Source organism: Lonchura striata, chromosome 1 (assembly GCF_050655825.1).
Source record: "Lonchura striata isolate lonStrDom1 chromosome 1, ASM5065582v1, whole genome shotgun sequence".
Classification (NCBI taxonomy): domain Eukaryota; kingdom Metazoa; phylum Chordata; class Aves; order Passeriformes; family Estrildidae; genus Lonchura; species Lonchura striata.
The window spans coordinates 71,011,562-71,034,749 of record NC_140703.1 but is presented as its reverse complement, the minus strand read 5'-3'; the positions used below and the strand labels follow the sequence as shown (position 1 = coordinate 71,034,749).

Below are 23,188 nucleotides of genomic sequence, written 5' to 3'. Positions count from 1 at the left end.
GAGAGAAATCAGTAAAACCAATTAATTTCTAGATTGTTTCTATAAACTAGCCATAAAATTTACATTCACTTCATCATTCTGCCTCTATCAAGGAAGGATGAAAGCATTATAAAGAGAGACCACATTAAAACATGTAAAGACAATTACAATCCTTTTTTAACATATTCATTTAATAAAGTGGCTTGATTCACAACACAAATATTTGTTAAAGAATCATATCTATATTCCTTATATTCCACTGTCCATACGTAAACTGAGAATGCATCTTCAGAGAGTTCAATTTTTATCTTATGATGGGCTAATGGAGCAGTGCATCTGGAAGGATGCTCTTTTCTACAACCAGGACAACTAAAACCAGAATAAATTTTTCTCATTTTAGGAACATTGAGGAGGTTGGTCCAATTAGAAGATAATGTCTGTCACTTTTAGCAGAGATATATGTTATGCTTTATATTTAAATATGCAAGAATTTTCCAATTCAAATTAAAAATATACTAGGGCTATTGTCTTGTCATTAAGAAGCAGTAATTCATCCACTATTGCTTGTCATTTTGTACATGAGCTATTTTCAAGTACTCCTAACATTTTAGCTTATATTTCTAAACATTCTGAAATGATCTAAATGCCAACAGCTTCTAATAAGCATCAAAGCAATCATATATACTTTGTATTTTTAAAAATAAGACACAATCCACAGTAATATTACCCATTTAATGTGTCCAAATGTGTTTCTAAGTGCTCATTTCCAGGTCACTGTGTTTTAGACACAAGCTGATAGACTAAACAAACAGGAACTGATACAATAGTTTCCAGATTATTTTGATTATTATCTTGTTCAGCAATAGCTAGATTTTTCTATCAGCAATAGCTAATAGAAAAAGAAATCCTAAGCAGTGTTACTAGAATTCTCAAAATTGGGACAGACCTGATAACTACTAAAACATGCTAGCAAAGAGCATATCAGTGTTTTAAAATTGCATTAAGGATGGTACCTAAATCAAAATCCTGACAGCAGTAATTCATAATGTCACAGTGAGAAAAGGTAATGATGCCAGTTGTGTCAAAAGACTTAGGCTAAACTCATGTTTCAAGGAAAAAAAAAAAAGGAACAGCTCAAGAACTAGAAGAGAAACAACTGACAGTTGCCAAGAAATACTTATTAGGGAGGGGAAATCTGCCAGAAAAAGAATATGGTAGCGTGGAATCAGCACCTAAATTACTCATAGTCTGCAGTTACATTATACGTGACATTATGAAACTCTTTTCTTTGAAATAAAAGAGATGAGTATTTCTAGAAGACTGAGAAAATTACATGAGAAATATACAGATTTGATTAATTCCTCCCTTCCAACGTCATGCTGACATATCTGCATTACCTAATTAAGTTAAAGAAAATTGGCATGAAGTTATACAAAAACCAAAGTCATTTAGCTTTTTTACAATCTCTAAGGAATAGACCATGACAGAATTACTGTAATTTTCAAAGTGTGCTGCTTTTACCCTTTCTCAAGCTGGTAAAATCCAATTTAAAGTTTTTATGAAATACATTCTTCTTATTATTGTAGAACTTTTCAAAAATATTTTAGCATAGCATACTCAGAGAAAGTTTATTTCTCAGGGTGTAGTATTAGAAGAATTCCTGTGGACAAACATTTAGGGAAGGATTACTTTTCATGAACATGAAGGTATGTTTTTTGAGAATCCCAGTCTACTATCAAAGTACCAAAAGCCAACTATTAATATCTTGATTTCAATGGCTTTAAATTTAAAAACCAGGAATCCATTGAAACTGATTCATAATACTTAATTATGAGATGTATCACCAAGTATGACATTAAGTTATTAAGACATTACATTTGAGAAGAATCTCACACCCTTAAATCCGTGAGTTTATTTTGTTTCAGAATACACCACTTTGGAATTTTCCGATCTAAATTTTGAAGGTGATTATGATCACATTGACAAAAAAATCCAATTGGGCATTTCCCCAATACTGATCAAATGACTCTTCCTACAATTCATGCATCAGCTGCTGGAACGTTCTCACTAACGAAGAAAAAAATGCAAATATTCACACAAATATAAAGATCACTGAAGAAAGAAACTGGGCAACATTCGTGTTTGCAAAGCACGTGAGAACTTACAGTTTCACAGGTCAGACACCTGGTTTCGTTGGTCAGTGTCCCCTGAAAGATCTCGTGCACCCAGGTGGGGTCAGGCGGGCTGCTGCTCTCGCTGTCCACGCTGCCGTTGGGCAGGCGCCCGTTCTGCTTCTCCTGCTTCCGCTCCTCTTGCAAGATGTCCGCAATCGTATTCAAAAGGTAGTTTAGGAACTCGTGTGCATCCTGCTGCATGTAGTTATCAAAAAGTTCTGTGAGATAAAACAGAAGGCTTACTAACTGATCAGTTAGTGCTGTACTACAGAAAGCTTTTTAAGAGAGTCATATTTCAAAACCAGTCCTTCATTTCACATCTTGAATCATTCACAGCAATACGACACTGAACCAAAATGCCTACTTGATAAACTAAGCCAAAAAAATAAGGGGTGAGAAGAGGGGACAGCAAGTCAGCTTGCACTGACAGAAATCACTCAGCTGATTGAAATTACCTGAAAAACGAACCAAACTGCAAGAAAACCAGGGCACAATTCAATGACCTAAACACCGATGTATGTGGGGTGCCACCTGAACTGGTATAGGTCATCCTGCCCAGCTTCCAGATGGCACTTGGATCTCCCACAAGGGCTATGCTATCTCTGCCAAGCTTAGATCAATGTCTTGGATAACACAGATTCAGCAATAGTTACTTCTTTTCTCTCTGACCAGGAATTGCTGAGAGGAAATTTACCTGCCTATTTAAAAAGCATTCTATATCCCCAGCTAATATCATACAAGTCTTTTAATGTGCAATTACTTCACTTTGCTGGCAGTCCAAGAATGTTCTAAGAGACAGATCTTCAGTGTACAGGAGTGGATAGGTGACTAAAAAAGATACTCAGTGAAGTTCAAGTTTTGAAATGCATACAGAGACTCCAGGGAAGCTTTACAGTCTGATGGCATTGCCTGATGGCATCCAGGAATAAACTTCAAATAGAAAAAAAAAGGTCCAGGGTAATTAGCTAAGTAGGGAAACCCTGATGCTAATCTAGGTCATTTGGAGAGGTTAAGTAGTGCAATAGGTCAGGCAAAGAGTAAGAACCATGTAGTTTATTTAATGAACTACTACACTGTTTTTGAGATGAGTGAGTTCAATCTAGCCAACTGCAAGGTCTATATTTAATCAAGTAAATCAAGGCAAGGCAAGAGCTACAAGGCTCTTGAGGTAAAAGCCTTGAGAGGTTCTTCACAGTGTAGTATCACAGGCCTGTCAGGGCTATGTGCCCAGTCAGTAATGAGCATTAACTACAGCAAAGTGAAAGCTATGGATTGCTCATTTTACAATTAGAACTTCATGCAAATGCAATGGTACACCTCCAGCTGACTTCAAGCCAGCAGCTGCTTCCCAGGCAATTAAACTTTAAGTTCATTAATGAGAAACATAAAATTGCTTGGGTTAGAAGGGACCTTAAAGACTATTCAATTTCAACTCCCCTGCTCTGGACAAGAATACCTTCCAACAAGACCAAGTTGCTCAAAGCACCATCCAGCCTGGCAGGGAACACTTCCAGGGATGGGGCATCCACAGCTTTTCTAGTGCCTCACCACCACCACAGTTGATAATTTCTTCCAAATATCTAATCTAAACCTGGCTTCTTTCAGTTTAAAGCTATTCCTTGTCCTGTCACTACACGCCCTTGTGAAAAGCTCCTCTCCAGTTCAGAGATGTGTAATACATGCATGTTATATTCAGACATTGCAAATAAAGATGAAGCAGCAGCTTTGGAGTCCAGAATACATTAAGTCTGTGTCCTCAGCCATCACCCTGGTACATCTGGATAATGACTGAAGAGAATCTAGATTAACAGATTAATCTAGATTATAATATAAGAATTATATTATAATTCTTAAAAAATTATATTATTCTTCAAAATTATATACCCTTACAATAAGCACTTAATGGCATATATGATACCCATGTAATTGCAGCCTGAATGTAGCGATTTATTTGTAAAAAAGGTGAGAGTATCATCATTAAAAGAGGCCCAAAAAACAAGGGTTGAACTTCCACATCTGACTTCATTACTGAAGGTTTTCCAATTGCCTTGTTCTGGGTAGAATTTTAGTGGCATGACATAATTACACATTACAAAGAACACTTTCCATAATGAACTTAATGGCTCCTGTGGTTTGCTTTCTGCTTTCCATCTGAATGATTCTCTGCATTTGTTACAACAAACTATTTCTGTAAATGCATCAAACACAAGCACACTTACCCGAGTACACATGCCAAAGAAGGGAATGAGTTTCCTACTCTGCACAGGCAAGTGATTGAACAGCACTCAAGAGCTTTCTTTTAACAATATCATTACAGCTCATGGAATGCATTTGCTTGAAGAGCCATGTCAAACTAGGAATGTCATCATATTTTATTTCTTGTTTTTACTACGGAGATAGTCATCATTTAAATACTTTTTCAGTCTGCATTCATGGTCTTGGAAAGACTGCACCAGTATGAACGTATCTATTGCAGCAGTGTTAAATATGGCACCTCATACAGTTTATTTAAATACAGTAATTAGGAAAAAAAGTTGTATTTTTATAAAAATGCATCCAAATTGAGTAGCAGATTACAAGGCTCCATTTATATTTTAACACTAAATAATTTTCTAGAGCATTCTGACAAATTAGCCCTGCAGATAAGAAAAAAGAAATGTGAAAAATCCCTAGAAATCTCTTGAAATTTAGGATAATGACATTTAAAAAACAATTTGCCAAAACTACTTAGTGGTTTTAAAAGTAGGTGAAGTTACACACATATAAATTCTAAGTCAATTTTAAAAAGTGAGGGGGATTTAATCTAGATTCTTATGGGCAAGTCTTTCCACAGACTCAAGAGTGGGAGACCGATTCCTCCATTCAAAAAATATTTTCTTTAAAACAAAGAACAAAGGCTTTATAGTGAATTTTGATTACAAATACTAAACTCCCAGAAAAACAAAACTAACAAGCAATTTCATAAGCAGCCAGTGACAATATGACAATACACTTTAGCGCTATAAAAAGAGAGAGAGAGACAAAGATTCCCTCTCAAAACTGCTCCAGGGTTACACCCTTATCCTGGGGTCACCTCTTGTTTATACTGCAGGACCAAGAGCTATTGGTATTCTACAGAGCACAAACATACAGGCATTCCACTATGTCAGCTTCAGAATTAAATCATAATTGCTATAATTTTTACACAAGAAAAAGAAAAAAGTTACCATTTTCTTTTCGTAATCTTGTTATAAATTTCTTGGGAGGTATTACTCCAACTTTTTTCTTCTGGGTGGCTATACTGTGGAAGAGATCAGCTAAGCATGTAAGGAGATTCTCTTTTTTTCTTGGCTGACTCTTGTATGCTAAGACTTTGTCTCGAAATGGTCGACAAAAATAAAGTGCCTGGAGAACTGAATTGCAGTAGCACGTATTCCCAAACTACAAAATAAGAGAGAGATCTGTGAGTTTGCATTGCATTACTGTAGAGAGGCAAAATTAATTCCAAGCTGTAAGAGAGGGCATAAGCAGGGGCGAACTTTCTGCAAGTAGTTTCTTCCTGACTTTAATGTAGAAAAACGTATTGATGTTGCACAAAGGATTACTATGTAAGTGCATGAAACACCTAGGCTAACCTGAACAACACCATTTAATTTTGTCTCACTTAAAATTTAACTTATTTGTAATATTTTACATTTATTTGGGTCAAAATGTTCAAAAAATGCCCCCAATATCACATCTCCCAAAATATGCTCAGGTAAAAATATCTGTCACAATGGCAACAAACATGTACAGCATGACCTTGTACTGTGAAGAAATTCAGCTGAAAATGGAGAGCGTCTCACACACTTCAGGAATTAGATTCTCCAAATCTTAATAGCTGTCAGCAAAATCCAAAATAACTACTTTAACCTGATCCTACATTTTCAGTTCTCGTTGCAGGGTGGCATGATTTGTTTAAGGAAACTCCTGAATGCCAGTGTGACATGGCCTGCTTAGGATTCAAAGCTATGGCAGTCGGTAGCTTGACATCAAGATTGCAGGGAAAAGCGAACACAACTGGAACGTGCACACTTTGAAGGAGACAAGCCACTGGAAGGAGGAAAGCAGAATCAGCAGGAAAAGCATCCATAGCCCACTTAGTAGCAGGACACCTCAGATGCTCCCCTCTCCTCAGACTCCTTTGGGCACCTGAAGCCACTGACCCTGTCTGCAGCTCACCCCAACACTGCAAACATCCCCTCCACACCTGGGAAGGCATGGTGAGCCATCAGTGGATAAAGCCATTCTAATCTTACAGTGCCATTCTAATTTTAAGCTGCCATCCTCCAGGGGAACCTATTATCCAACACTGAAAGCGTGGGAAAAATCTTTATGAGGCCCACTGCAACTAATCCAACCTTTCAGCTGCAGTCACACAACCTGCAAATTGAAGCACGCACCTACTACACACATTGTGCAAAATGTGAAAATAACATTCAGACTTCTGTTATACAGAGATAGCAGCGCATAGAGATAGCAAATTCTGAGACTTTATCATTGTGATAAAGAGAATTATATAGCAAAGACTGCCTTCAGAGATTATTTTAAGAGCAGGTTCCTACAATAGAAAAAAAGAACTAAAAGCTTTCACATCTTAGGAATAAAGGGAAGTAACTACTTTTTTCTCTCTCCCAATTAAGACAAACAAGAGCACCATGCAACTTAATTACAAAACCTCAACATTAATTACTTTCCTCTATTTTAAATTAATGAAATATGAAGAACTACTTTCTAAATAACTAAGACACACTCAAAGAAGAAGAAAAAAATTCAAAATATCATTAAGGTATCCATATTAAAGTGATGAATTAAACATCCATTATTTTTTTTTATTTAAGCTAAGAAAATACTTATATTAGCTTCTTTGGGGTCCAAATCTGCAAATAAGTAAATGAACTTAAGAGGAAAACTGGGGCTTTTTACCTTAAAGGAAGTTGATGAAATCACACAGTAGCTTCTGTCAAAACATTTAATATTGTAAGCTGTTTAGGAGTTTATAATTAGGAACAGCCATAAAAAGAGAACTACATTAAAGTGTTAAGAAAGTTCTTAAAATTTAATCAAACTGGAAAACTGCTAAAATTTCTACAGGAAGTGTCAAAAGATGAAAAGCAAGCAAATTAGAATTTTCATAAGATTCCAATTTTAAAAAGGAGCAGTCTGATGATAAATTAATTAGAATGGCAACCATGCGGTGAGAGATGAACAAAATATGAAGACCTCAGAACACTGAACAAAATTCAGATTAATTTAATATGAATGTATGTTAACCTACATGCCTGTGAGTATGAAATAAAAGCAACCAGATTAAGTTCATAAAAGGCTTTCTCCAACCAGATTCAGAAACACAGCAGGCAACAGAAGAATGTTTGAAAGCAAACTCCTGAAGAAAATTTAATTAGTTCACATTTGTTTTATCTCTAAAGAAAGCATCAGTTCTTATCACCTCAAAACTCCAAATTTTTTTTAAATAAATGCTCCCAATCATGAAAAAAAATTAAAAGGCATCTGTACAAAACAACAAGTAGGAAGTGGTTGGGAGGCTTCTAGACTATGCAACTACTCAATTTGATAAATGAACAAATGCTGCCCTTACCACCATTATTACTTCAGTTCCCATCTTTAGAGAAACACCCAATGCCTTACTCCAGCCTCCCCATGCTCCCACCACCCACTCAACACCTCCACTCTGCTTTCTAATCCTGGACCTTCAGCAGTGGGCTGTGCTGCCAAGAGACTCCTTCCTCCTCCCCAGCTCAGCAGCGCTGCCTCAGAGCCACAGCACCCAGGAGCACAAGCCCTGTACTGTGGGACTCCCTGCTTCTCCAGCCTGCCTCAGAACAGCAGTGGAAAATGTAAGAAAGACCTTGTTGGGACCATCTTATGCTGTGCATGACTAAGAGATGTTAAAAAAAAAAAATCCACATTTTTTCTTTTTATCAGTTCGTATTGCTCTTCTGCTCTAAATTCTGAGAAATCAGATTGTTTCACAGAAATACTGCATCCTCTACATTTTACACACAGCCCTTTTCTTTTTCTCTTTTAAATTCTCAAAACAAAGTTACAACACCCAAATCTATGTGGAAAAATGAGACAGTAGGCAAAACAAAAACACTGTGCAACAAAACCACTGCACACCCATGAACACTTAATAATCTTATAGCTTACTCCTCTGAGGCACATACAACTGGGAAGAAATGTGGTTGTTGAACCCCATTCAACAAAGAGATTTATGAGAACTTAATTCTGTTTGGAACACAGTCTTTGAGCAGCTCTAGGGTTCCTCACAGCTCTGATGCTCGGGCAGCTCCAACAATTTTTTCTTGTTGCAATGAGCCATTCTGGTGAAAAGGATTTCTCCAAAACACATGGAGCCACTGCAAGAGACTGCATAACCAAACCTTCTGCTCTAGAAATCTAGTAAACTGCTGAAGAGTTTCCAAGGCAGTTCTCTGAAATTAAAAATCTTATTTCATCCTCACTGGATAAAATGATTTATTTAATTTGTGAAGCACATAGATTGGAACAGTTTGCATTACTGCACTGAAGAGGAAAAGAAGAATAATAAGCAGACTTGATGCTCCTGGTTGTCCGGATGCATGGGACATCACACCCCTAACGCTTTCATCTTACCACGTACCTTAGATATTTCCTGCTGTTTTAGTGAATGATATTGTCCCTTTAAGTCTAAGCTGAATTTTCCACTCCTATCAACCATCTGGTCTTCCATATGTTTCCCATAATTGCCCTTTCTTAGGTCTTCTTTTACCTCTCAAATTGCTCTTTCAGCATATCCTCTGAACAATCCCTAGATTCTACCACAAAGCTGGAAAAGAGGTAAGACAGTGCTTTTGCCTCCTCTTCTTTTATGCTACCTCTGGAAAATTGACAGATCTCTATTTCAGAATTGTCATCTTTATGTAAAATCCTTTTCTGTATCCCAGACAGCTCAAATGGTCACCTATTGCACAGTTAGAAGAAAGCTACAGACTTCCACATTATTTCCCTTTTTCCCATTATCCTGGAGAAAGTTAGGACAAAGTCAATAAACAAATTAGAAAAACTTAGCAGTAAATGTTAATAAGCCCCTAGGAGATTCACTTCCTGTAATTGCTACAAATAAATTAGAGAAATCAATAAAGACAAAAACTGTGATTTCCATACTTCTCAATCTAATAGTACTAATTTATTATCTAATTATCTAGTATTTATTTTCATTATCTCTGTCATAATTTCTAGTAATTGGCCATAGCTTGATACTTCCACTTTTCCTGGCAGATTTACCTGCTGCAAGCCTATTACATATTTATGGTGTATATGTTCTGTGTTAGTAAACACAACCTGCAGAACTGATCTGAAAGCCACTCGGGCATCAACATCACAGAATGGCCTTTGCCAGCCACTGTACCTGAAAACCAGCATCAGTGTGCCATAAACATAATGAGAGCCCATTTTATTGTTACAATTCAAAGAATTTTAACCCATAACATTTTATTGTTTGAAGCTAAAATAAGCAAAATTCCTGTAGTAGACAGAAAATTAACAGCACTCTGATATATTGTAGCTGCCTGCTTCTTAAATTAGTGCAATGACAAATATCCACTCAAATTTCTACTCTCCCTTGAGTACAAAAAGCCAGAATTTGTTGGTCTCATGACATATTAGGAAGATTGTCCTTTAATAAACCTTTTCTTAAGGGTAAAAACTATGTAAAACTTTAAGATTGGATGTACAATAGAATTTAGTTTTAAATCCTCTCTGGACTTGGACAAGAAACTAAGAAAACAGTTTATCTGTTAACAGAGTAACAGATTCGAGAAACCCTGTCACTGGAAAAATGGAAAGCCTCAGCTGAGCTGCAGAACTGACAGGCAGTAACAGTGAAACTGCTGTATTTCCTCTTCCGAGAGAAGCATTTGGGGGGTATTGCAGCTTTCACGAGAAAGGAAAATAAATCACTTGAATTTAAGCAATGCTGTTTTGAGATGGATGGAAGTTAGCTTGTCAGTGTTTACTGACTCCACAGTGTACGGTCAGACTGCAGACCCTTGAACCAGCTCAGTGCTAAGAACCTGGAGGTAGAGACATGTTACAGTACCAGCACAACATTTAAACAATCAGTTTCATTAAGAAAAGCAAGAGAATAGCTCTTGTTAAATCAACCTGGTTTAACTATGTAGTTTTCTGAAGCCAAATAAAAGAGACTAATTCAATATTTCACATCAGTATAATGCTGTTTCTAACACGATACACTTTTCATCAGTAATATCAAAAATTAAAGTTTAAATCATTCCTTAAAAATAATTATTGAGTCAAACAATCCAATATATTTCTTACTGATTTTCTCTTTGGGCTGTAATTTTTTTTAATCTTAGTATAAATAACAGATATAAATACTTCCTATCATCATAGTCTTTCAGAAGATTTTTTTTTTTCTAATGTGTTTATTTTACTTTGTTGGCATATTATGAACAACAAGCTACATATTTTAAATAGCCTTCTTTAAGCTTATATATTTTAATAACATGAAAGTGATGTAAAAATTACCCTACAACTAATAAAAAGAAATAAAAGTATTCAGTAGAGAGCCCATTTCAACAATCCAGTAGCATATTTCAACAAATACACTAAATACCGAAACACATTTCAATAGGATGAAAATTCAGCGATTGTATATTTCAGAATTCTAAGTATTGACTCATCCCAATCTTGCAGTTTAACCAACCCATTCTGTCCTTTCAAAGCAGTAAGTTACGGTCTGAGACTCACATTAACCAAACCAAAATAGTGCTCATTGACTGGAAATTGTTCCGGACCAATCTCTTTCTCCAAAGCTGAGGCATTGGCGCCCTAGGAAAAAATCAAAAGCAGCAAAATATTAGTGTAGCAACAGTGAAAGTAGCTGAGGAAAAAAGTTTTTCAGCAAGGATAAACAATCAAAACCAACTAACCATCCATAAAAAAAACCCTGCAAAACACCTGATTACAACTAAAAAAATACCTTAGAGATGTTTCCAAATATGTGCTGTTCAAAAGCATCTCAAAGTTATATAGTTTTTATGTATTTTCATGCAATTACACTGTTTCAATGTTCTTTGTTATTATTTCCAGACTCAAATTACTTTGATAACACTTGCACTAATACAGGATGCAAAGCAGGTCATACAAGGCCAACTGGTGAGTTCCTTCTAAGAAGCATAATTTTCATACTGTAAAGCACATTCCAGAAAAAGTTAAGAGATGCAGATTGTTCATAGGAAGCAAAGAGACTGGTCTGCTCCCCTTCCACTGAAAACATAAGTTGTGCAAAGTGCTTTCCTAAATGTCTTTAACTTTGTAAAAATAAAAGAAAACAGCTAGTGATGGTGGTCAGTACAAATGCTGCACCCTTTGCCCAAAAAGTCTGTCTGTCAGATCTGATCCTCAAAAAGAAGTCAGAGAATGTGACTTTGGTTACTCTGTGGCTGTTGACTGAACTGGTGCAGTAAACACTGTGTGGTCAAAGAAAGGCATTACTTTCTTTTTTATTTAGAGACAGAAAAACTTCTCTGCTGAAAAATTCAAACAAACAAACAAAAAAAAAAAACCTAGCTCTGGATAAGCTCTTACACTGATTGCTTTTAAGAAATAGAAATGCATACAACTTCTTTCACTCAACAAAACTGATATCTATATATCTATAACTATTTTTATATATCCTCAATGAGATGAATACATGAGCATGAATATTCCAGCAGGAATATAGTGCAGCTAAAACAGAACATAATATGCATCAAAGAACCTTAAAACCAGGTGCAACTCCATCCCAACAAGTTCATTTTTTACACCAAATATATGAATATTAGAACTGTGTCAAAAATGTATACAATTAAAATGAAATGGTGCTGTGGCATCTGCCATGGCATGACCGTGGTACTGCAGAACTTCACACAAACTACCTGAGCAGTTCTGAAAGTGGAAGCATGTGCTCAAAGGTCCATTAGGAGGTAATAACTTTAACCAGACCAGGGCACAAGTCCTGAAAACTCCACACTTGACACACCACAGCTCTGCTCCATTCACACCATAGCCCAAGCTGCTGTCATCAGTCACATCCCCTCCAATTACCCAGTTTGATAAAGCCTCCCCTTTCCTGAGGATTTAGCTACAGGGCTTGTTACTTTAGGTGTTTTCAAATGGAGATTATAGTGGTGAGGAAAAGGGGTATAAACCCTCATTTAAGATTAAAGCACTCTGAGACTACGAATATTTAGTTTTGCAGCCTTATTTAAATGCACCCACAAACTCTGACAAGGTGAGTATTACAAATGAACTAGGAAAAAGAAGGAACTGTGGGGGCCTTTTACACTATTTTTAAAATCTCTACTTCTTTAAAAATAAATTCAAGAGCAGGTTTAAGGAAATTCTTTCTCTTTTCAAAGCTAGGGTGGAGCAGTTACTTTACTCCATCTTTGAAAGGAAAATATGATATAAACACTGATGTTTCTGTTTGTGTAGACCTGAACACTGTAGTTTTCTAGCATAGTAAAGATCTAACTTTGGCTGAGATGCTACCAGATCGTCTCCATTTTCTGATTATTCAAAGACACTTCATTCAAGGCTCAGACTTTCACGTGACTTCAAAGCATGGCATCATCTATGTTTAAATGCAGCTGTTTATGAATGTTAGTACAAAGCAGCATGGATGTTTTACACCAACATAAAACCCCTTGAGCTACTCAGACGTCCCTTTACAGCTCTTTTTGTCTGTCATAAAGGATGCTATCTCTCCCTCCAAAGTAATCATTTATACTGTGCACAGTGTATTGGTTGCGAAGAGCAGAAACACAGCGAGAGTACACTAAAGTAGTACCCATAAAAGTTATTTTAAAACCTAATTATCCCTTGCTTAAAAGTGTTTCCCAGTCATGATGACAGTCCACATTATCAGTCCCAGCTGACTCTTCCATTATACACAATACAGATGCAGAGGGGGAGCACTGCAGCACCACCAACTACTGTGGTACTGTATCATCTCTCGGACATGAAGATACAGGAGGTTTAAGGCATAAGTGGGAGTTCCTCCCTTTTCATTGGCCAAGATGGAGTTACAGGACCTGAACTAGACCTGGGAAATTACAGGCTGTGCTGTACGCTGCGGAGAACAGAATTTATTCCTCTGCCACTTAACTGGAATCCTCAGGGAAAATCCCCAGATAAAACTCTCTTTTTTGGTGGCTCACCTAATAACACATACAACATGTGTTCAGTCTCCACCCTGCAACGTGTCTTTGATATAACACAGGGGACAGAAAGGAACATCATTAAGTTTGGTCAGCACATCCACCTCCATTTTCCCTTGTTCTTCTGAGGGGAAGGACACATGGTCATTAACCAGAAATGAGAAGCAACAGAGGCACAGCAGAAGTCCAAGAAGATGATAATATTGCAGTAGTACTGGGCTTTACCAGTTTTTGCATCGCATCAGTGTAAAAGCCATCCAGCTGCACAACCAAGCACTGCCTTACATTAACCCCCTTCCAGCACAGAGACGAGAGTACAGGCACAGAGAACACTCATTTCTCACAGCTAAGGAAATGCAGCTTTACAAAGCAGAAAGTTCAGCAACTAAGGTGTGTTTACAAGAACACAATAAGAAATCAAGATTTGCTTTTTATTTGTTACTGAAATTTATCAATGATTACACAAAGATCTTCGCAAACCTAATGAAAGTTAGGTGTAAAACTGAACTACTGCAGGCTTCACCTATCAAAATGGTAAGTCACATATGTAACCTTTATTTAATCATGTTCAAATCAGTTGAACATTAATTGCTTTATCTCCTCCATCAAGTTAAAAAAAAAGTTTTACTATTGGATTTATAAAGTTTGCCTTGAAAGCTAATTTCTTAATGAAGGGATCTGTGTTTACCATGGAAGTATCTTAAGTAAATCTCTCAACTTTTTTTTCAAAAGAGCTTGAGTTTTGTAAAACTCAACACATTTAACACTAACTAGATGAGGGTTTTATTTCAGTTTAGTGGAATGAAAGCCCAGGAATTATAGTGGAATAGGAAGGTGTATTATCTTCAAAATGTGTACAGTTGTATTTTCCCGATTTTCATATTTTACAAATATACATAATCCCAAATTTCTAAAATAAACTATAAAGCCCACTGGTGCCATACATTTCGACAAAAAAAAGGGGCAGAAAAAAAACAAAGCACAGACAAACGTAGATGCGGTTTTTTGTTTGTTTAGTTTTTCACTTGCTGGAACAATATAATGAAATGAAATTGTGATGAATATAATGAAATTTATTAGTGCCTTTCTCACAGCCTCAGAGGCCACTCTGTTGTGGTGTTTCACGTTGAACTAGTCCTTCTGAGACACACCAACAGCTGACACAGGGATAAGATAAGTGGAGCCAGTCTGTAAAACAAATCAGCTGGTGCTCAGGACCTGACATACACACCTTGGGTTTCAGAGCATTCTTGCCAGATTAGCTATACGCTGGTTTTGTGACTGAACACCAGCTGCAGCTGATCTATGTTGTCTGCTGTAGTTTCCTCCAAAAGTCATCTAATTTGTGCACTCTAAGACTGCTCCCAAATGCAAACCAAAGCATGGTAAATTGGGATGCCACCCTACATTAAACATACTGTCTGAAAACATGTCAGCAAGCAGGCAAACAATTGCAGTTTTAAAGTGTCCTACCTTGTCATTAGCATCCAACCTAGCAGGCAGAATTTCCCTTACAAAGCCTTGATTCATAACCAGCCTAACGTGCTTGGGAGCTTACACATCTTACTAGCCTTGGATGGGGGGCTTTGATCTATCCCTGTCTAGAATAAAGATCACTTGATAGCTTGGTGGGTCATCGTTTGAATTGTTTATCAGCTTTACCCTCTAATTTAACTAAGCTGTAAATTTCCTGAGTAAAATCAGAATTTGACCTTTGAAACAAATTTCTTGTCTGAAAAGTTACATTTGTCACCAGCATCCTGAAGATCCCTTTCTCCCTTCACACATGCACTATGCTAGATCTTTCCCTACAATACTCTCCACCTCACTCAAGAAGCAAGGAACAATACTGACTAAACTAAACCATGCTGCACAGGTATATGTAAGTGAAATTTTTTAAACATGACCTTATCTATAGGTAAATTAACCATACCACCACAAAACACAGAACAATTACTCTTTTTAGTGACATTATAAAGGCATTATAAGTAAAAGGGAAACTCGGTAATCAGGAATAACAATGTTCCTGAACAAGTGTAAAATTAATGGAATTATTTATAATGTGCAAAAATAAATCTCAGTACAGAAGCACTCAGTGTTTTCCCTTTTTTCCCCCTCGATTAGATAGATTCTTCTTTGTCTATACAACTAGTGAAGTTAAGACAGAATTTCACAGCCCAATGCACTAATTATTGCACTGTGACAGGAATTCTCTGTTAAAGAGAAAAGCGGAATTCTACTCTTCCAGTTACATTTTATCAGAATATGTGAATTCATACATTTCTGTGTATTCACATGAATCAGAACTAAGAGCAAAGAGAGGGAAGAGCCATCTTAAATCAGCTTATATTTGTTACTTCAATTGCAACCAAAACTGAAACACAATTCTTTTGATACTGGAAGCAGCAGTGAAATGTGAGTGGGATTCAATAATCCTTGTTGTTTATTTATTTGCAAAAGAACATGCATGATTAATGCATGAAATATTTGGATAGCTTCAGTCAATGCGTTTTAAATACTTCCAAATAGTGTTATTTTATTTATCAGCCTAAGACATGGTCCTGTATACTCTTACCATGTGCAGGTAAGACAAAAGAATTTTTGAGTATGAAGTAAAAACACCTCTGCCTGGGTAAGGAAAATTATACCAAAGCACAAAATCAATTTCTCTTCACATTTGGTATGTCTACCAAATCCATCTTTTCAAGCCCCCCTGAATATTCACAATGTGTTTTCCTTCACAGCAACTAGATATGTTGCACTTCCTTACATATGATAAGTGTATGATGGTATATCGTTTTGAACAATGAGGTCAAGGCAAGTTAGTATTTCAGAAAAATTAGACTCACCTAACTACCCAAAATGCAGGGCAAGTGGGGAAAACACATTTGCTCAATAGTTGTTTTTATAAACTGCTTCCTGTAGTGTGTTTCATATGCTTTTATTACTTACATAATTCCAGTTTCAGAAAACAAATATATTGCTTTTATACCTTCCCATTTTCATGGAATCATAAAAAGAATTTCAGTTTATAAAAGATGGTAAAAATGTTTTCCTATTCCGGTCTACTTATGGTAATACAACCTTACGGTTTTACACTACAGAAAAGATAGATTTTTTCTTTCCTCAACTGAAAGATTAGATAGACCTTACTGAAATAAACCATTTGTTGAAAGTGTTTTACTTTGGCATTCTTCCTAACCCATGAAATCAAAAATCAGACCTTACACAGGGCTTTTATACACCTCTTCCCCTCAGGAAATTTGAATAGAAAAAGCCCCTTTTGTCACAGTTTTACAGAATCATCCCTATAAATTTTAATGCAAACTAGTAGCTTCAGAAATGTAAAAAGTAAATACAAAGACCACATTACTGACTGTAACAGGATCAGTTGTTCCCACTGCCGTAGCTAAAAGTTCTGCTGCCAAGACTAGAGTCCAAATTCATATTTCATTTCTCCTTGTACTTAGAGCATGCAAGATGAATATACACATATTTTACCCTCACATATGTGAGAGTAAAAAAAAAAAAAAAGGAACACTTACATAAATCAAATAATTCAAATAAGTAATATGTCAACTAAATAATTCCCTGTGCTGGTATACATACTGCTTTACAACTACATAACTTTGAGAATTCCTTCTTTGTATTTCATATTTGACAACTGTTTTATGTTAGAGTCAAATTCCTATTTTGATGAAAATTGAAAACAAATTCATCTAAATTAATTAGTATACTAAACAGTGCCACAAACCCAATATTCTAAAGACCAAATATAAATATTCATCTTTTATTACCACACTGTAGCATGCTGCAGCTAGAAAAATGATGACGACAAATGCTTGAATCTTAGCATCACGTTTATCATCGAAGTGTCTCCTGATAAGAACTCCAACAGATGAGTGGACTTCCCCACTGTGGTGTAAGCTCCTACCCCAAATACCTATCAAATACTTCTCCAAAAACTCCTGGGCTTGCGACAGAGCCACCCCAACAGAACACGTGTGTGAACGCTTGGGTCCACGGAGCACGGCAGATCCAGGTCATCGTGCCAGAGTGAAATGCAGCGGCCGAGACACAGCACATGTTCCTTCTTGCCAACCATGAGATGTCAGACAGCTGGATAAAGGAACCCCACAATACTGTGGCTTCCTCCGTGTTACCTTAGTCCTTTCCTTCTCTGATAGTTTTTTTCTGTCCTCTCCTCAATTTTGAAGCTGTTCTCCCATAATTTTTCTTTCCTTGCTGTAATTCAATTCTCATTTCTTCCAGCATGGGTCTTCTGTACACTTTCCTGAGGAATCTGTTAACCTGATCATCAATTAATGTTTAAGTCTTATAATTTGTGCTTCAGAGGACACAGTGCAATTAGAAGGAACACGATTGAGTACATCATAGCCATTGCTGGCTGGCTGCAGACTCTGGCAAACATCAATTTACATTAAGTGCAGATTTCACAATCAGGTTTGAAACCCTATTGTAAACAAACAATTTCTGAAGCAGTAAGAAAGCCCATAAATACACACCTCTCTCACAGTTAGCTAGAAAATTTTCCTGCAAGTGGGAGTGTTTATTAAGCTTCTATGCTATGACACTTAAGGTAGGTGTACTTCAAACTTCCCTCAGCTGGGCACTTCCAGGGTCTGTTTCCTCTAAGATGCCTTTTCTCACACATGCTTGTTTCAACTCTAGTACCTCTGAAACATCTTCACCCTTGAGAAATGTGACTGAAATGGGCAAAAGGATGCTTGTGACAGTGCCCCTCGAGAGCAGGCAGGCAGAAAATGGACAATAGCCAGTCATTCACAGTAGCTCCACATGTCTTAAATTCTCTCAAAAACAGAAAAAAAAAATTTGCATTGTAAGAAAAGCAGACGTTCTCACACAGAACACACTGTTACATCACACAGTCAACATCTAACCACCAACCATGTATTGATGTAGTGCTGTGGGCTGAAACAATCACTGAAGACATTCAGTGACAGACCCTGTATGCAAGATGCTGACATAGATGGCAGACAGAAAATGGAATACATAGACAAACACCCAAAACATGATGATTTTGATGTCTGATGCTATAGCTTCTGAATTAGCATAGTTTTAAAATATTATCACACTTTTTCAGGTTGTGCCAACATCATCAACCACTTTCTAGAAGAAACACTGAAAACAAGTACTACTACCATTACAAGTTCCTTGTGTATGTCTGAGACTGACATTTTAGAGGCTTTTCATAGTTTTTAAGCTACAAATGTAATTCCTATCTTCTCTTTCCTTCAGCTACTCAAAGACTTGGTGCCTTTTAACTGCTAGCAAGTGTTTCCTGGATTCTAAACAGAAGCAGAAGTACCAGATGCAATCTGTGAGTATAACATGGGGCACATCTTCATTAGCTTAGGTTACTTTATCTCTCCTCAGCCATGCATTAAAAATCCCATACAGTACAGTCAAGTAAGGCTTTAATTGCAATTTTACTCATGGATAACGGTAAAGACCAAGTTCTACTTTTACTGCAAAGACTTTAAAAATGGTTTTAAAAAGTAGACCACACAATTTTAACCTCATCCATTTTTCAACAAGAACAGTGGCTAAAGCACTCAAGAGGCAAAGGTATTTTCAGTGCTTTTCCACAATCTCCAGCCTTGCAATTAAGACTTACTACAGCACAAGGAAGCATGTGAATGGTGATATAGAGCAAAGAATTTTAAGGAAACTGAAATGCAATATAACACTAGGACATACTACTGCAGAAAGAGCTCTGTTAACATTGGTATGAACACTGAGGTGTTTGATCAATGCAGCATATACACAGGTATCAACCAACAGAGAGGAGGTCCTCTTGGAATATCATCCCCAAAAGGTACCAATGATAAACTAAATATACTGGTTATCACGCTTCACTGTACATACACAATCTGCCCATACATTTATTATGTAAAACATAATATACTATTATAATATTTGAGGCGTAAACAACAGGGGTAAGACACAAAATATAAATGGGTCAGCAGAAGCAAAACTTGAATTAGATTTAAAAAAGAAAAAAGTCAGGAAACACAGAACTGCAATGGAAGACTTTCTTCAATACAGTTCTAGACTGCTCTGTTACAGATAAGAAGGGTATGCACACATCAGGTTTGTGTAGGCATAAACTGTCTCTTGACAAAAATTGCCTGTTACTGGTTTTGTACTAACCAGAACTTTGGCTTCACAAGAAGACACAGAACAGTCTGAGAGTTCTTGTAACAGGCATGGGCAAAGGCAACTAAAACTTGTAAGAATTCCTAGGTAGTTGTCTGGCACTTTATCAAAGTGTGTTGACACAAAGAAGCATTGCCAGAAAAAAGAAATAGTATTACTCAGCAATTATAATCCTCTTCAATTTTGTAAAACATATGCTTAAACGTAAGTATTTGACTCTTGTTAGAATTAAAAATATCTGCCTCGCCTCAACCACACAGTTCTGAACAACACCACAGTAAATACCATGTGCTCCTTCACACTATCTTTACAGATATACTTTTAAGCACAATCTCATATTAACTGCTGAAAAGCTTTTACGGCTGGTATCCTATGTTAGGTGTCCACTAACACAGTATTATTAAAGCTTATAGATCAGAAAGGCCCAGCAAAAATCTTATGACTGGAGTTCATCCACCTCAGTGCTCATGACAGTGACTGGACAGATAATATCTAATTGCCATCAGAATTTCAGCTTTATGAATACAGACACTTTAGTTAGTAATAAGAAGATTTTTAGTTGAAAAATTTGTTTCAGGATTGACCTAAATCTCAGTAACATAACATCATTTCTAATAAACGTACACAGAGAATAATCTTAAACTATCTGCTTGTCCAGCCCAGACCTATGGTTTGTATGTAGTCCAGAAGCAGAGCAGAGAGGCCTCACACTTGACCCAAATCAAGAGGCCAGCACTGAATTTATGCTGACACAAAGGCCAGCGGCCAACTCTGGGTGAAAAGATGTCAGATAGAATTGCAATAAAAGATTGCCCCAGCTCAGGGAAGAATCACACTGACTCCTCAAAAACCTAAAACTTGCCTTCAGAGAATGGAAACTCCTGAAGCACATGGTACAACATGTCCTACCAATCTGGCCACATAAAGATGTTACTACGGCACCTGATAAATATACAGCTGAAAAATTCAAGAAGTCAGACTCTTCCAATTCTAAACTAAAATATGTCATCTCCCATGTCAAAAAAGCCCCATTATTCCAGTGACTAAACACCACCACCTGAGCAATCCCATCCTATTGGCTTATAGATATTCACTCAAAATTCTCACAGGCCACCTCTAAAATACCTGTTTGAGACATTCAAGCCTCTTTGCAGCACAACTTAAGAAAAGCATAAATCAGTTTCCAATAATATGAAACGTAAGCATTTCCCACTGTTTGATGAGACATAATAATGGCAATTCAGCAAATTAACAGAGTAGATGACAGAGCATGTTTGTTGCAGTGTGGTTTGATTTAGTTAGTTGGTTTTATCAATGTTAGTTAGCCTTTATGCTCCCACATTTATCCCCTCACAGTTGGTTTGATCCAAGCTGTTTACCCCAAAAGTTCCTGCCACTCTGCTCCCCAGTTATCTGCCAATCTTCTCACCTCTCCCTGTTTTCTCTTTATTTGGTTCCATCAATCTGACTTTGTTTATACCCTTTTGGCTGTCAATCCTGTAATCACCCCCAGTTTCTTCCAGAAAGTTCTGTATCCATCACTCCAGTTTAGCCTTTCTATTTGTCCCCTGACCTTGTACCTACCCCTGCTACATTATCATAGGTTGTTTTATCCCTCTCTGGTTTATCCCCATTGGGCAAGACAGGTTTGCACCCCTGTCCGCCCACCCCCTATTTAAGTTGCTGTAATCTTTGATTTCTTTGGCATTTGTCACTGCACCCACCCGGAGGGCACCTTTCTTGCTCCACCTGGGGAAATAAAGGACTCTTTGGGCTGGCATACGAGTGTCCTCTCTCATCCCTTCACCTCCTCTCGGCGTGCAGAGTTGCCCCAGCTGCAGCAGGAGCAGCAGCAGCACCATGGGGGCAGAGGATTCTCCCGAGGTGCCGCTCTCGGGGCGGCCCCGCGGGCTCAGGCGGGCAGAGCCGGCCGGGCCCGGCCACCGCCCGGGCCGGGGCAGGTAAACGCCGCACATGTTCTTCCCCTTATCCATCTCTTCCCTTCCTTCCCCCGTGGAAACACGTTTGGTAACAAGAACTTTCTCATGGCCATGGAATAGGCAGAAGAGAGCAGAAATATAAGAACTTCTGCTATGAACCATCAGCACATCTCTTCCATAACAAGTAGTAACTTCTACTGACTAAGAGCTATTTCCTTCCTTAAATTCATCACTCCTCCATCAGCGAATCTATTGAGCTCCCCACCTCTCTTTAAACAACCCAAGAGAGCTTTATCGCATCTGTGCTGCTCCTTATGGCTCTAATTCACCACAGAGAGAGAGTAATGAGAAAGCAACCACAGGGAGAGTTCTCCTATCGGGACGTGGATGGATGCACACCGGGGCGGGATGGTGCCCGCACGTGTCCGGGTAACCCGGGGAGCACCCGCCCGTGGATGGGCGATTCCAGCCCCAGCTCAGGAGCGCAGCACTCGGAGGGAGAGCAGGGACGCTACGGAGTGAGTCGGGAGAGGGAGGGCGCTTCCAGAAACCCTTCCGTAACCACCACATGCCTGCAATAGGCAGCCCCGGACCGGAGGCGATGCCGCGGAGCGCTGCCCCCGCTTTCGGCACACTTTGGGGAAGGCTGCGCTCGGTCCCCCCGCGCTCCAGCCCCGTCCGCAGCCGGGACCCCGCTTCGCCGCCCGCACAGCACAACCCCCTCGGCGCCCGCATCCAGGCGGAGTCTCCCAAAGCCGATTAACCCCGCTCCGCTCCCGACGGCCACCCACGGCAGCGCTCCCGCCCCGCCCCGGGGACGCCGCCCGGCCTCCCCCGCTGCCCGCCCCCCGCACCGCTGCCGCCGCCCGCGTCCCCGACCCGGGAGCCGGCACGGCCCCGGCCCCTCGCTCACCATGGTACAGATGGAGGCGATTTTGGAGACTGTCATTAGGATTTCCATCCGCCCAGCGCCATCTTCCGCCCAATCACAGCGCCGAGCCGAGCGGAGCCGGGCCGGGCGGGAGCAGGAGGCGAAGGGAAGGAGGGAGGCAGTAAAGGAAGGAAGGAAGGCAGGCGGCGGGGGCAGCCCGCAGCCCCCCGCCCCCGCCGGCGCGGGGCCCCGCGGCCGGGCGCGCAGCTCCCACCGCCGCCGCGCAGCCCCGCTCCCGCCGCCCGCGCCCGCCGGCTCCCAGCGATCCCGCCCGGCGCGGCCCCGCCTCCCGCCGGGTCAGCGCCCGGCTCCCGCCCGCCCCTCCGCCCCGCCCCGCCAGGGCGCCAAGCTCGGCCGGGCGCGCCCGGCGCCGCGGCAGGCGCGGAGAGAAGGGATCTCTCAGCGACACCCGTTTGTACTGTCATCGAATCGTCAAGGCAACCTATTCCAATACCTGACCACGGAATCACAGGACGGGTCAGGGTGAAAGGAACACAGTGCCCCGGTCTCAGACATCTGGGAAAATGAAGCTGATGTCTAAAGTAGTCATACCACGTAATTGAGGGACCTACCTGAGAAAGAGCTTAATCATGTTGTTTGCCTGCGGATTGTAAGAAGAAATCTGGATGACTTCTTCCAGATGTTGATACCTGCACTAAAGAAGCACAAAGCTAGCCAAGATATCTGCCACCCCGTCTTTTTTCATATATAGGAAAAATC

General features: G+C 39.1%; 1 protein-coding gene across 1 annotated transcript in view; it reads right to left on the bottom strand.

The window, feature by feature from the left end:
• The window catches only part of USP12 (ubiquitin specific peptidase 12), a 33,246-nt gene extending 10,564 nt beyond the window's left edge, over positions 1-22,682 (bottom strand). Inside the window, exons 1-4 of the mRNA XM_021542004.3 lie at positions 22,451-22,682; positions 10,944-11,024; positions 5,360-5,573; positions 2,145-2,371 (exon numbers count right to left, since the gene is read on the bottom strand). Of these exons, the coding sequence (XP_021397679.1) occupies positions 2,145-2,371; positions 5,360-5,573; positions 10,944-11,024; positions 22,451-22,498 (570 nt within the window). The 5' untranslated portion in view covers positions 22,499-22,682. The remainder of the gene's footprint in view (positions 1-2,144; positions 2,372-5,359; positions 5,574-10,943; positions 11,025-22,450) is intronic.
• Positions 22,683-23,188: the final 506 nt, after the last annotated feature.